The sequence below is a fragment of the Notothenia coriiceps genome, unplaced genomic scaffold, assembly GCF_000735185.1.
Source record: "Notothenia coriiceps isolate Sejong01 unplaced genomic scaffold, NC01 NC01_scaffold00027655, whole genome shotgun sequence".
In the NCBI taxonomy this organism is placed as follows: Eukaryota; Metazoa; Chordata; class Actinopteri; order Perciformes; family Nototheniidae; genus Notothenia; species Notothenia coriiceps.
Genome location: NW_011360356.1, coordinates 126,811 through 142,003, shown reverse-complemented (window position 1 = coordinate 142,003; position 15,193 = coordinate 126,811). Strand labels below are relative to the sequence as shown.

Sequence of the window (15,193 nt, the reverse complement as noted above, 5' to 3'; positions counted from 1 at the left end):
CCAGTGTGAAGTTCCCACAGTCAGCGATGGTTTGGGGAGCCATGTCAGCTGCTGGTGTTGGTCCACTGTGTTTCATCAAGCCCAGAGTAAATGCGGCTGTGTACCAAGAGATTTTAGAGCACTACATGCTTCCGTCTGCTGAAAAGCTCTATGGAGATGAGGAATTCATTTTCCAGCATGATCTGGCACCTGCCCACAGTGCCAAAACCACCAGTAACTGGTGTACTGACCATGGCATTACTGTCCTCGATTGGCCTGCAAATTCCCCTGACCTGAACCCCATAGAGAATATGTGGGGTATTGTGAAGAAGAAGCTGAAAGACACCAGACCCAACAATGCTAATGAGCTAAAGGCCGCTATTGAAGCATCCCGGGCACCCATAACACCTCAGCAATGCCACAGGCTGATTGCCTCCATGCCACGCCGCATTGATGCAGTAATCCGTGCAAAAGGATTCCCAACCAAGTACCGAGTGCATTAATGGACATTTTCAAATGTTTGATTGTGTTTTGCTGTTATAAATCTTTTTGTTTTACTTGGTCTGAGGAACTATTCTAATTTTTTGAGATAGGATTTTTGAGTTTTCTTAAGCTGTATGCCATAATCAGCAATATTAAAATAATAAAAGGCTTGCAATATTTCAGTTGATTTGTAATGAATCCAGAATGTATGACATTTTTGTTTTTTTAATTGCATTACAGAAAATAAAGAACTTTATCACAATATTCTAATTTTCTGAGACAGTCCTGTATGTGCAAAGGGTGGTTCGTACACAATATGTTCCATATGTGTTTACATATAAGATATTATATCAGTTGAATTTGCTTGAATTGTGGCCTATTGCCTGAAACAAAAGGGAGACTGTTTTATCAAGGTTTCCCGATAACTCATGATAAGGATTTCCTGTTTCATTATCACCTTATTGGTATTTCCTTCTTTTCAGGAAAATATTACACCACCTCACATTGCACCCATTAGAAACATGTTTTCTCTTCAAGGACTGCCAAAAATAACAACCTTCCAAAATTACAGAAACACATTGCTTTTGGATGAACCTCGTTCATTCCCAGCTATTAAGCATTGCAATGTATGTGACATATATATTTGAAGTATTGTTGTTATTGGTTAGGGAAAGCTGGCATAATTCTGTTTAAGTATTGGAACATATTATTGAAGTGTTTTAGAGAATACTGACTGTCTCTTCTCTCCTTACAGATGGCTTTGTGCTCTCATTGGAATAACAGTGGTTGGAATCAGCGTAATATGTGTAAGTATGGGCAAGACAACTACACCATTACTGTGGATTCAGAAATCAACTATGGGACAATTGAGCACTGATCCATGAGGAATTTAAAACATGAACTGAATTTTAAGATGTGCGGGTGTGCAGTGAAATCAGTGATTTGACTCATCCCATTCCTCAGCCAGTAACCACAGTAAGTCATACAGGAAAGACTTTTCACTGACTATGAATCATCATCGACAGCGCCCTAAACAACCGATCTGTTCTATAGTTTGGTTTTCTTACTTTCATTGCGTCCATTGTTTTCTTTTAGTGTGTTCTAGTCTCATTTTGTATGAATGTTTTCTTGTATGCTTCTTAAAGTATTTATTTATCATTTATTCATTATTATTAAGGGTCTAAGAGTACTTACGAAAGCACTATATCAATTAAATGTAGTATTATTTCCCGGTCAGGACAGTCGGTTGGCATAACAAATGCTAAGTTTCCGGCTAACACTTGCTCTAGCTTGCTAGCTTGGTTAGCATGTTGCGTTCGTATTTTCAGTTTACTTTAATATTAGTTAATATTAGTTAATTAGTTAATTCTGGCTTCTCAAGTCATTCAATCAAGCTCAACAGAAAAAAAAATGTATCATTAAAAAAATAAAGATGAGTATTCACACCAAATATGAATATACAAAAGATACAACAAAAACGTACTACAATGAATATATGCCAATATATGAGCAAACTGCAGTATATATTATTTTAAAGTGGAGGGCTTAGCATTTAGCATTTCCCAGGACAGGAGGTTGCTGCTCGGTTGGACCCAGTACTTTGCTATTGATGTTTGAAGATAAAAACAAAGGTCCAGGTTCTCCAGATTATTCAGATGCATCTATCTTAGTTGTATGTCATTACTGTTCATAACTCATGCTGCCAATAGGAGACTTCACAATGATAACAACGCTCAAACAAAAAGTCTCCAAAATATCAGTGTTGTTGTTTACTCTGAAATGGGTCTGTCTGTTCTAGGTTTCATTTGCCAAAAACATCTATGGTCTGATTATTCCTAACTTTGGAATTGGGTTTGCTATCGGTAAGTCTGCTCAATTTAGAATTACAAAGTTACAAAGTAGTATTCTCCTTTATTGTTAGACCTTTATTGTGATGTGTTACAGGCATGGTGGACTCGTCTATGATGCCTATTATGGGTTACCTGGTGGACCTGCGGCATGTGTCTGTCTACGGAAGTGTGTATGCTATTGCTGATGTGGCTTTCTGCATGGGATTTGCTTTAGGTAAGGAATGACAAAACCGTAGCCATAATATCAACTATTAACTACAGGTTATGACGCCTTTAAATTAATTTCTAAAGCAATTAAATCATCTGGTTTATCTTGTCAAGATTAAATAAAATACTGTTTTACTGTTGAGCCATCTTTCATGGTTATTACATCTTACAAATATGTCAAAACAGATTTGAAAAGCAAAGTGCTCCTGACAAACAACTAAACTATGTGATCTGTCCTGGACGGTTGTAGGTCCGTCTATCGGCGGAGCCATATCTGAGAGCATCGGCTTCCCCTGGATGATGACCATCATTGGAATAGTGGATATTCTCTATGCTCCTCTTTGCATCTTCCTCAGGAATCCACCGGGACAAGAAGAGAAAATTGTAAGTTTCAAATCACACTTAAATAGAGTCAAACAAATCCTAAAGGAACACAGAGAAATATTGAAGGCAAGGTGAACAAACCACCAGAATGTTGTTTTTGGATGGATAACAAGTCGCACAACTCCCAACACTAATGTTTCTTGCATTGCCTTTCATTCTGAATGATGCTGCAGTATCCCATATATATATTCAACCACTAAGCTACCAGCATTGTATTCGATGTCTGCTCTTTTATATAAACTGTATTAGTATAAATCCAAATTAGCAAGAAAAATTATCCTGCTTGAATCTCAGTTGAATCATTCCATCGTAATTCACGTGAAATTTAATTTTAATCATTTTCCTCAAGTTTATTATAATACATTTACTAGACAAGAATGTTGATTAAACCAGTCTAGTATAGACGGTCCAATGAAAACATTTTGGAAGCAATTCTCTTCTACAACTGCAACTATAGTTTGAGTAATGTTGGCAAAATCATCCCCTATCTTGCTGCCACCATTCCACAGAAGTCATATCTGCAAGGTTCACTATTTCACTTAGCCGATGTGTTTTAGCATGTCTCTAAGTGAGAACAAGGGAAAGTCATTAAAAAAAAATTCTACTTTTTATTTAATAACTTCAGTCTGACAGGAACTCCTGAGCAATGATTATTAAAATCCTAAAGGAAATGCAAGAAAAAACTGCCTCAGGGGGGTTTGTGTGTTGCCGGTTTCTTCGATGTAGATACATGCATTTTATCATTTCTGTTTGGCACTTAACAGTAACACACTCATTCATGTTTTACAGACTTTAGTAAGTGGAGAAAAGCTATAATTACTGTGCCGTCATTGGACATCAATCAGCTGCATAATCTCCATCCTGCATGCTTGTGATGAACCTCCTCCACCTGGAGCTCCACCCCTCTATCTCAATCTGTCTCTCCATGCAGCATGTGTCATTCATGAGCTCTCCTCTCCCACACATTCTGTTTGTATCCCAACAACGCTGACATATTGGATCGGTTTCAGCCCTCTTATGACCGTTTTAAAGGTCCCATGTCATGGCCATTTATACTGATCATAATTCCATTGTTGAGGTATACTAGAATAGATTTACATTGTTCAATGTTCCAAAATCACATTGGTTTCTCATACAGCATCTCTGTATAGTATGCGTATTCACTCTCTGTCCTACACGGCTTGTTGGAGCTCCTGCCCCACCCCCTCTCTATGAGCCCACTGGTCAGCTCGCCCACTCTGTTCTGATGAGTCCACCACCGTTACAGCTGGTCATCAGTGATTATGTGTTACAATGGCGTTTGTTGGCAACCAGAAAATGACACCAGTAATGACAAACAGATGAGAATGCTGCGTGGGGTCTGGGTGCCGTGTTGGCGGGACGTTGCGGGGCTCACTTACTCAGTGAAGAGTAAAGCCAGACCAAAACAATCTGTAGATGAAAAGTTCCTGACATTGTGAGGCTGTGAATAGTACATTATTCCAGATTAATGGGACTATGTATTAATTTGGCTTTCAATATAATAAATATATCAATCAATATAACCTGCCTTCATTGTCTTTTAAAATAAACCCTTTTCCTTAACCCTCTGGAGTGTGAAGTAAAGGGTATTTTCTCAATTTTTAGATGTCTCCTTAAATCACCTTTTAAATGTACTTTTAAAAGGTTACATATCAAAATGTTCAGTCTCTGGTCTTGCTAGAAATGCAAAGTCACTCACCTTACAGCACTGTCTTATGAGATACTTAGCTTAGAAATCCGATTTTTGAATCCACAATTGAAGAATCGTGACACTAAATATCTCATAAGACAGTGCTCTAAGGTGAGTGACTTTGCATTTCTAGCAAGACCAGAGACTGGACATTTTGATATGTAACACCATGCCATGTTATAAGAAGTACATTTAAAAGGTGATTTAAGGAGACATCTAAAAATTGAGAAAATACCCTTCACTTCACACTCCAGAGGGTTAAGGAAAAGGGTTAGGCGATTTTATTTTAAAAGACAATGAAGGCAGGATATATTGATTGATATATTTATTATATTGAAAGGCATAGCCCCATGAATCTGGAATAACGTACAATTCACAGCCTCACAATGTCAGGAACTTTTCATCTACAGATTGCTTTGGTCTGGCTTTACTCTTCACTTATTGGTTACAGAAACTTTGAACTTAAACGGACCCCCCCCGTTTATTCAACGGACCTCCTCGTTTAAAAAAATACGTGCGAACATACGCGCGAATCATGGCACAAATGGCTTTCCATAACGGAGCTCCGTGCCGCACCGCGGCTGAGAAAATATAAGGCTGAGTGAGTGAGTGAGTGAGTGAGTGAGTGAGTGAGTGAGTGTGTGTGTGTGTGTGTGTGTGTGTGTGTGTGTGTGTGTGTGTGTGTGTGTGTGTGTGTGTGTGTGTGTGTGTGTGTGTGTGTGTGTGTGTGTGTGTGTGTGTGTGTGTGTGTGTGTGTGTGTGTGTGTGTGTGTGTGTGCGGAGCTCCGCGGATTGGTCCAATGAGGCGTTCTGGGGCAGCATAAACAGGTATTTTCTGTGTTAGAGTTTTACTCGCTACACGGTGTACTTTGAGGGTTTGTGACTCTGCAGACCGTTTATATGCAGAAAAAGCTACATAACACACAAGGGGACGGGTAATAACCGGAAAAGCATGACATGGGACCTTTAAGCTAATTGGGCATCAATTCACATTTATTTTTATTTTATTTATTCATGAAAAGTTTCTGTTCTGCTTTATTGCATTTGTTATGATAACTCCTCCTGCTCCTCAATAATGAATGTAGATGATGAGGTAGGCCTTCCTCTGAAACTGGGTTGTGTTTTTTGAAAGTTTCCATGTGAGGTGTTAAAGTTAAATGGATTTTTAAGATGTGTATCATTATTTTAGTGTCAATGAAAACATGCTTTGCATAAAGCAACTATGCATAAATGAAATGTGTTCATAGAAATTGGAATTCCGTATCAAGTCATAAAAAAAGCTTTTAATTGATATATAAAAATAAAAACAATAAATCACATAATAATTTAACAATAAGCCATATAGTAGGCTGTAACCCTTGCATTGCTTAAACAATAAATAAAAAAGGACAATAGGGGACTTATTGTTGAGGCAGAAATAACACATTCCTAGTCAGTAGGGGCTTGGCCTGTGAGCAGTAGGGTCGCCGGTTCAAGTCCCCGATCAGACCTAAATATGGAGTGTGGACTACTACTGGGAGAGATCCCATTTCACATCCTGGGCCCTGCCTGTACTAGGAGCTGCCCACTGCTCCTAGTACTAGCATGGGTTAAATGCAGTGTTCACATTTCACTGTGTGTGCTGTGTTCATGTATGTGTGACCAAATAAAGTGGGTTTCATCCCTCCGATTCTATATATTCTATATTGTCTTTCCAGGCTATTTTGATGGACACCAACTGCTCAATGAAGACACGGTCCTACTCCACACAGGGGACGTACTACCAGGGCGACAACATGGATCCAGAATATGAGGATTATGATTAACAGGACACCAGCCATGCAGGTTAACCCTTCAGAGGATTTATTTTGTTGTAAAAAAAAAGTAACAGAAGAAAAAAAAACAGCAATGAAACAAACAACCAAAAATATTTCTGTGTGAATGTCCTGCGTTCAGTCTGGTCTGTGTCCTCTTAGCAGTTGTACTGGAGCAAACCAAAGTTGTTCTTGATCTGTGGTTGCAAGCGCATAGTGTGAGAGATATTTTTTTAGCCAAAAGCCTTATTCAGTAGAGAGATGTGTCAAAAAGCACGTTTTAGGTAGTAGAAGGGTGCTGAGCAACAAGTACGCTTTGCTGGTTTATTTTGGATACAAATCTGTGTTAATTTATGTGTAAGCCATTAAAAGTCGTGTTTGTATCTGCTGTACGTCCATGATGCTGTCTAGAGTATTATAACCAGACCTTTTGCAAGTTCGTATTATATTGGGTAATTGTGTGGTATGTCAAGAAACTGTTGTTTGTCTAAAGTCAGGAATAATTGTTGGTATATGGTCCATGTTTGCATTGATGCAGTTACTACCAACTATGTAGAGAAGTCAATATAGATTCATGATATCCTCCTTAGAACCGAACCTACAGAACCGTACGTTATGGCAACGTCAGAGAAAGTATGCTGCTGTTCACCCTGCTTTTTTATTTAATGAATCATTAATACTTTAAATACCCCAAAAGTTGACTTTATTTACCTCAGTGGCAGGGAGAATAGGTCCCACAGGAAATTAGGAAAAAGTTCTGTCATTAATAAGATGGTGCAGATATAAGTCCTTAAACTTGTAAATAAGTTTGCAATTGACCACTTCCAGTACCCTGGTCTCTATAGTCAACGTTTTTTCTTAACGTTGTATTGGTTAGATTGAAATAAGGTCAAGGTACTGTAAAGAGATTCTTCATTTGGTTCCACTGATGAATGTCTGAAGCTTCCATGTGTCATAAAAACAGCAGTTGCTAAAATGTGACGAAACTTCACCACACTAAAGATGGCCGCCTTTAGCTTAGCGGTGGTGAACGGGGCCCTGCGGCAGTGATGGATTTTGTTTATAGCCTAACTTTAGCAATTTAGAGTCATGCCCTGATCTATTATTTTTTAACAGAAAAACAGTTTTTACTGGAGTGAGAATGAAACTCAGCACTTGAAACTCGACCTGCAGAGTTTTCACATTTCCCGCCTTCCTTATATAGTTCAGCTGAAGAAAAATGTACAATAGCTTAACATTAATGGGGAAAAACTGGAACGGTGGAATTCATTTTTTGAATGAAAACAGTACATCTGTTAGAAAAGACCAATCTAGAGGATCAAAGTTGACATTATATAGACCCTCCAGAAAAACGCGGGCAAAAATCCTTGATTATGCGGGCTAAATTCCTTGATTATGCGGGCTAAAATCCTTGATTATGCAATTAAACATGCAGGGTTTTTATGTGATTTTATGCGGTGAAATTGCGGGAAGTTGCAAAATATGCGGAAAGTTGCGAAATATGCTAAATATGCGGGGGAAAAGAATAACAATTTTTTTCAATATTGGGCTGTCTTATTTATTCTCTCTCACACACAACCTGCCACTAACGTTAAACCCCTTTACTATTCAATTAAACACATTCAATGTTTATTTATTGTAAAAGCAATTGGGCTATTTTAATCTCACACACACACACACACCCCGCCCCCCACACACACACACTTCTCCGCCTCATTCTGTTTTCATTTACTCGTTCGTTATCTGACCAGCTTCAATCTTGTAGGCTACTCACTTCGTTTCTTGTAGCCCTCGAAAGGGTTTTGGAGGTTGATGCCTCGGTGAACGTGAGTTGAATGGCTTTCTTGTCCGCAGCAGCAGAAAGCATTTTCGAATGTTTGAATTAATCAAAGTGGGTCGCCACCGCCGATTTTCTCTTATGCTCCAACACACAGTTGCACGGGGTGCAGAATAGTTTCCCCCCACTTTTTGCCCGGTCTTTAGTAGAAATGTTCGTCGGTAAATGAGATGGATTAGATTTTTTCATCTTGGTGTTTTCTCTATCGTGTGAGCTCCACACGTTCACTCTATACAGTGTGGTTTACATTCTGTGATGCGCGAGCTGATGACGTCACGTCAAGACGAGTTAACTTTTTTTTTCTCTCAACTTTGTGTGGAAAAATGCGGGGATTATGCGGCCTTTTGATAAATATGCGGCCTTTTAAATTCTGCGATCGCAGAATCACGTTTTTCTGGAGGGTCTAATTATACTAGATTCATCATGTGGGTTTTAATTAAGGCCCTTGTTCATCAACCTACTGAGAGACTCAACATGTGTGTCCATCTGAGAGGAGGATCTAATGAGAAATAAATAAAGAGACAAAGAAAAAGTATGAAAATATGAAACAACGTGCACATCATATGTATGCTTTTCATCTGGTATTACACCTACAGTACAACAATTTGGCTAATTGAAATAAACTGAAAGACACAATATTTCACAATAACTCCATTGTTGCTTTAGGCCTTCAATTGCTATACATGTATTTCCTTGTGAAAGGCAAGGCCCCATCCCACACCCTATCAAACTGAAAGCCCCAGCAAGTAGGTATCCTAATACTACTCTCAGGATTAGGGTTGTTTTAAATCCCCAAACTACTACTGCCATCAATACCTACATAACACTTGCAATAAAGTTGTCTGGTCAAGCACCAAGAGCCAGTCAACATTTCTCAACAGAGAATGTTATAGTTCAGATGTGATAATCCACTTCCTACATAAATGGGGGAGCAGGGTAAACAGTTTGTGTCCAGGGTGGGGCTCGCCACAAACCCCCCTGACCGCCTCAAGGTCCTGGAGGCCTGTAGGTCGTTGAGAGAGGGCAAATCATCCTCTCTGCAGAGCGATGATGAGCTTATACGATTATTAGTGCAATTAACAAATACAAAATTGAATTGTGGTAATTGCGATTAATGATGATTAATCACAACATTAAAATAGTATTATAATTGTGGGGGAAACTTCTTTAGCAATGGAGTCAGGACTCAAAGAGACACGAGGAGAGCTGGATCTTTGATGTCAAACACTGATGGTTTATTTGGAGCTTCGGTCGGAGAATTCACAAGACAAGTCATAGGGCCAATCGTCTGACCACACGGATGAGTTGCCACAATTCATTCTGAAGAAACCGTCCTCTCGTAGAGNTTTTAAATAGTTTGGATGAGGGTAATCAACATTCTTCACTAGATTGACTAAACAGCTGGGGACACTGAATTACTTGCAGATGACGCTTATGGCCTCGAAGATTTCACACCTTGGAGTCATCAAGCCCCGAGAAGGAAGCATTCCATATGTCCCCATAGCATAACTATCTTGGACCAAAAGATGCCCGGTCGTAAACTGGGTCTCACAGTTGTATCGCTGCCGAAAGGAAGCAACATGAACAGGCTCCGGCTGGGTTAGGCCTCTAATATGTGTGGAGCTCTTTTGGGGCCCCTCACCAGAGCCCCCAGGAAATGCGGCAAGCACATTTTTGGTGGAGGTTGGTACTACAACTGCCGTGTCAGACTGTGACATCATTTGGCCCAAAAAGAATCCCCTTGACTTAAATTTCGAAAGAGACGTCTGTAAATCAGTGTAAAAATAAATCTACTTCCCAGGACGAAGTCGTCTAGCCCATATTAAAGTCATCAGGTCCTTAAAGTTGTAAATGCATTAAAATCCAGATCTAGAGTTATTGTTTGTTCATGTAACTTAGCCGTGACCGGACGTGACGAAGTGGATTGGAGGCGGGGCTTAAGGAAAATGCGAGTGCACTTGCTCTATGAGCCCAGATCCCCGGCTGATCTGATGTCGTTGTTCTCCAGAGGAAGACCATTTTGGCTTCATGCGCAATTGAGCAACTTTCATAGTTATGTAGGGTGCCCCGCCTCCAACTCTGTATATCTTTGTACATCCAGAGTGGCTACATAACAACAAACTGTGAGCGGAGACAGGCAGTTCCTCTGGGCTGCCTCGTTCAGAACACATTATCCAACAAGCTATTCAGATAGGACTCTCCTTCCTATGGCACATGCAGTCTCATTCAAAAATATGATATATATTTCTCATCTCTGTGATGCTAATTCCCAGGAACTTTACCCTGTTACTGGCTCCCCCTCAGCGTGACTGAGGTAAACAGCAGTGTGCCTCCACCTTATTTTAATAAAGGGGGCTGAGCACACAGCCCTGGGGAGCTCTGTTGTTTAACACTACAGTAGATAGGAGGAGACCACCATTCTGAAGTGTCTGTTTGTGAGGAAGTCCAATATCCAGTCATGCTCAGGTTCCTCAGTTCTCCAATCAGTCTCATGATGGAGATTTTTATGGTTAATGCTAGGAAGAAATGACCAGCATGGTGCCGCAGGGGGTGGTATCTTCAGATGTGTGAGGCTTGGGTTGATGCAGTGGTAGTGACCTCCTCTGAGGATCTGCTGGGGGCAGGCTGGATGGTGAGGAGGAAAATTTGATGTTCTGGAACCAGCTTTTTACAGTAGTTTCTCATCAGGGTTGTATTCTAAAACACTAAACTCTCGAATGATCTACCTTAATTTCAAAATATCGCACTGGAATCATTCATATTAGGCTTTTGTAGACAATCATGACCATTTGTATAACAATGATTTTATCATGTTTCATATGCTTTGTCTGTCATATCAGATGACACTGACCTGAGACCTGTTGTTTACTAAAACACCAATATCCGCCTTATAGATAGGTCTGATAAAGCTCAAAGCTGATGCCACTGGTTGCCTCTCGGACTCAAATATTAAACTTTTCAAGGCCAAAGGTGTTGATCATGTCCTTCAGTCAGATCATTATTTTATACAATATATTTTTTTTCTTTTCTACATGGATTTGGGAATACCACAATAACAACACTGATTCTTTGGATCATTTTCTCTGTTAAGACGACTGTTTATTAGACACAGGAAAGGATATAACAAGACAGTATGTAAAACATCACTGAAGTATTTTAAATAATATGTGTTCATCATGCCTTAAAATGTTGTTGAAGTTATTGTATGAAACTCTCCTGAATAATTGGACAATGAAAGGCTTCCTCTGCTTTCAGCTGGTCAATGAGTGGGAACTTTTAGGTTTTCCTGATTTGAAGTCTCTATTACAGTGACACTTGCTACGATGTATTTTAATGTTTATTATGAAAACTGTGTCTTGTCTTTGAATAATCTCAATGGTTTATCCTCAATGGAAAGAGCCAACAACCCTACCATATTAGACTGAACAACATAAGCCGTAAGGCAATTTGTTAAATAATTAAATATAGTTGATATAATATAGCTACTAAACCTTAGTAAACTTTCTTGAAACTGGACCTTCAGGGCAAATAACAGAAAATCCAGCTTTGGGATATAACCTTGTTAACACTGTTTTACTCCCTATAGATATGGAAGGTACATTTACAAAATAAATAGGTTTACTTAATACTTTAGTTAACGCTTTCCCACTAGCCCAAACTAGTACATCAGAATTAAACCTACTACTGACCAGTGGTTTCAATGACGTAGGCGCGCTGTAAAACGTAATCTGTAAAACGTTCTGAAAACGTGTGTATCACATTTTTCAGAGAAAGCCAGAATAACACGTTTACATTTCTCTGAAATTTCTTTCAGATGAAAGAAATTAGATATCCCAGTGGGTAACAGCAGCCAGACACACTCTATGCTTTATTTGCAGTTTAACTACATTTTTGCACAATTACTTGTCAATACCAATAATACAGTTAATGGTGACATACATTTCTTCTTCCTTTTTATATATTTTTTAAGCTGATTTTATATATTTGCCTATCAGCTAAGAGGGTGTCCAAATAGCACAGATGTATTATATGCTAACTGCAACGGTGCTTAATATAGTTAATATATTTTGGCCACATTTGTATTCCATGTGTTCATTTGGCTCCGCCCCCGGACATTGGACTCAACCAATGAGATTATTTGCCCTAATGACTTCTGATGGATGGAATGCTATTTCTGCCTCTGGTGCAGATCTGCTACTCAGAATATTTTAAAAATATATAAAAAAACTGAATGATTCTCATATGTTGAAGAAAACTCCTGTAATGTGTTTCTAATGTACTGTAATGTTCACAATGTTGTGTCATATGTCGTGTTTTGGGATTTCTTCAGAAACTTGCTGATTGGCTGTGAAAACTGTAGTGGACTGTATTGGATTCTAGTAAAGCGTTAAAACTGGAGCAGTTTGTCATAAATTTGAAAGTGAGCGGACTGCAGGTCTTCAGTGGACATGGAGGGACGGAGGGACATGTAGCATGCTGGTCATCCTGCAAAAAAACATGTAATATTTCTGCTTTCATTTCCTGCTGCAAAACCCTGCGCGTTACATGAACAAAGAGTACACTTCCTGTCACGTGAAGGTTGCGAGGCGATTTGGTTTCTATGGTTACATCCCCTACTTGCCTGTTCCGCTTCTGGCAATGTCACATACAGCTGTTATCTTGGCGGTTGCACTAAAGGTTAACGACAACGGAGGTCAAAGTTCTAATAAAATGAACTTTAAGTCAGTGCTCCATGAAATTTGAGCCGTGCCCATCCTGAATCACTGAACATGTGAATACATCTACACACCAAATGCTCTTCTTAAAATAGTCTTTATTTATTTTGTACAACATTTTACGAGACATTCAGATTTGTGTTGTAGTTTTGTGCATCTAACATCTTTTGCAAACATTAACAGACATGCATGTCAGCATGTGATGCTACGTGTATGTCTGTATGTATGCCCTGTATTCATATTAACTGTGGTCTACTCTGAAAAAGCTCTTTTACTCCTGAAAACAAATCAAATATTGCTGCACTTAAAACACAGAGGCAATAAAGTACTGCCTCTGACAGTTTTGCAGAAGAGTGGAATTTACCTGATCGCAAAGTATAAATAGTGTCTTAGCTCCAATGATACAGTAGGTAAATAAAAAATATAGAAAAAAGACAAGAAAAATTGAACTGTAACTGTATTCCATGCTCTGTGGTGCTTTGAGGACTACACGGTTTCGCTTTGGTTAATTTTTTGGTTAATGTCTCCTGCTGGTGGTGTTAATCTAATTGAATACCCATTATTGACATGTCAGTAGAACAGAGGAATAATATGTATATAAAAGGAAAAAATATCAAAGAGCTAAGAACGTGCAAGCTTTTCAGTTTAACAGAAATAGAGATGTTGATCGCTGGTGGGAGACAGCAGGATGAGTTGATGGGAGATGTGGGAGCAGACACGCTGTAATCAGCCTGTCCATCTCCAGCCTGGGCTTCAATTACTTTGCAGATGCTCACGCAATACCTCCTTTCCCTCTGCAGTAAGAAGCAAAACAACTGTGGCTCCGACAGGGTGCTGACCAAATAATCACACGGTTTTCTCTGGAAAGGGACACCTGAAGAGAAATACTATGTTCTTCTGATGCATTGCATTACATTACATGTCACTTGTTATGTTACGCTTTTATCCAAAGCAACTTACATACATTCAGTACTGTGGACAATCCCCACAGAAGCAATTTGGGGTGAAGTGTCTTGCCCAGGGACACAACGACATGCTGACTGCAGTGGGACTTGAACTTGCTATCCCCTGATATGAAGTCTAGCACACTATCCACTGAGCCAAGGACATAGCGTGTTAGTCTATGTTTGATAACCCTTTAGTAGCCGAAATACACCCTGCGAGCCGGTTTCGAATCCCGCTCAATCCCTTGTATGTCAGAACATGCATAAATGTAAAGGTGAAGCTATTTATTATTTTACCACACTTTTGGGTAGGTTGTGTATAAAATCAATGGATCATTTAAGTTCTTCAGCAGTCTTTTTCGCAAATACATGTTTAAAAAAAGTTTGGATATTTTAGACAAAGTTACATCCAGTTCAGAACCACTGTCACTGTAAAATGAAATGTCATTGAAATACTCAAAAATACCAATATCTTGGTAAGCAAATCTGTATTTCACATAGGCTACAGTATATTTCTCTGTCCGAATGTACGGTGGCTAGAGGTGCAAAACACTTACACGCTGCACTATCAAATACAATGCAAATACAAAAACATAAATGTAGCAAAACATATGACGAAACATCTTCATAAACTTGATGAAACATGCGCAGCATTTACTAAAAGCACTGCATAAACAAAACACTGAAAACACAAAGCAGTGCAAGAAGCTCAAGACACAACGGAGACCAGGGAACACTAAAAAGTGACGAATCAGCTGGACCAGAGCGCTCGGGTTATACAGTTGGCCAACTGTCACTGTTGGCACGGATAATTATGGAGCTATATCAGGGTCATACGTTTTGCCAGAGGGAGGCTTGTCACTCAGGATGCCAAACTACTCTTTGGTAAGCCCCACCCCCCAAGCAAAAACGAGCTGAAGGCGGAAAAAAAAGTGAAACCTGAAAAAACAAGATTTGAAACTGAAACAATTATTATTTTGAATGTGAAAATGTAAAATCTGCAATTTCTAAATATTCAAATATCAAAATATGTCTAAAAGTGAAATATGAAAATAAATATTTTATTCAAAAATAATTGCTGAACTGAATCCAAATAATATTTAACCTGAACAATTATTTCAAATACTTATTTTTAGTTTGAATACATCATTGAATTTTTCAAAGTTCAGGATAAAATAAATTGTATATTTTTGAATGATAAAAATGTATGACCATGATATAGCTCCAAAGATAATCTGCTTTATAATTGTGTGAAAAGCGTCTTTTCAGTATATTTGAAATGACTAGGTG

General features: G+C 38.9%; 1 protein-coding gene across 2 annotated transcripts in view; it reads left to right on the top strand.

Moving 5' to 3' along the window:
• slc18a2 (solute carrier family 18 member 2) overlaps positions 1-7,781 on the top strand; it is a 32,079-nt gene extending 24,298 nt beyond the window's left edge. Inside the window, exons 11-15 of one of the 2 annotated variants that reach the window (XM_010785388.1) lie at positions 1,217-1,268; positions 2,261-2,324; positions 2,407-2,526; positions 2,770-2,903; positions 6,312-7,781. In XM_010785388.1, coding sequence (XP_010783690.1) covers positions 1,217-1,268; positions 2,261-2,324; positions 2,407-2,526; positions 2,770-2,903; positions 6,312-6,419 — 478 coding nt within the window. In that variant the 3' untranslated portion in view covers positions 6,420-7,781. Of the gene's footprint in view, positions 1-1,216; positions 1,269-2,260; positions 2,325-2,406; positions 2,527-2,769; positions 2,904-3,692; positions 3,909-6,311 lie in introns of those variants that run through there. The other variant, XM_010785389.1, reaches the window with a different exon arrangement.
• Positions 7,782-15,193: the final 7,412 nt, after the last annotated feature.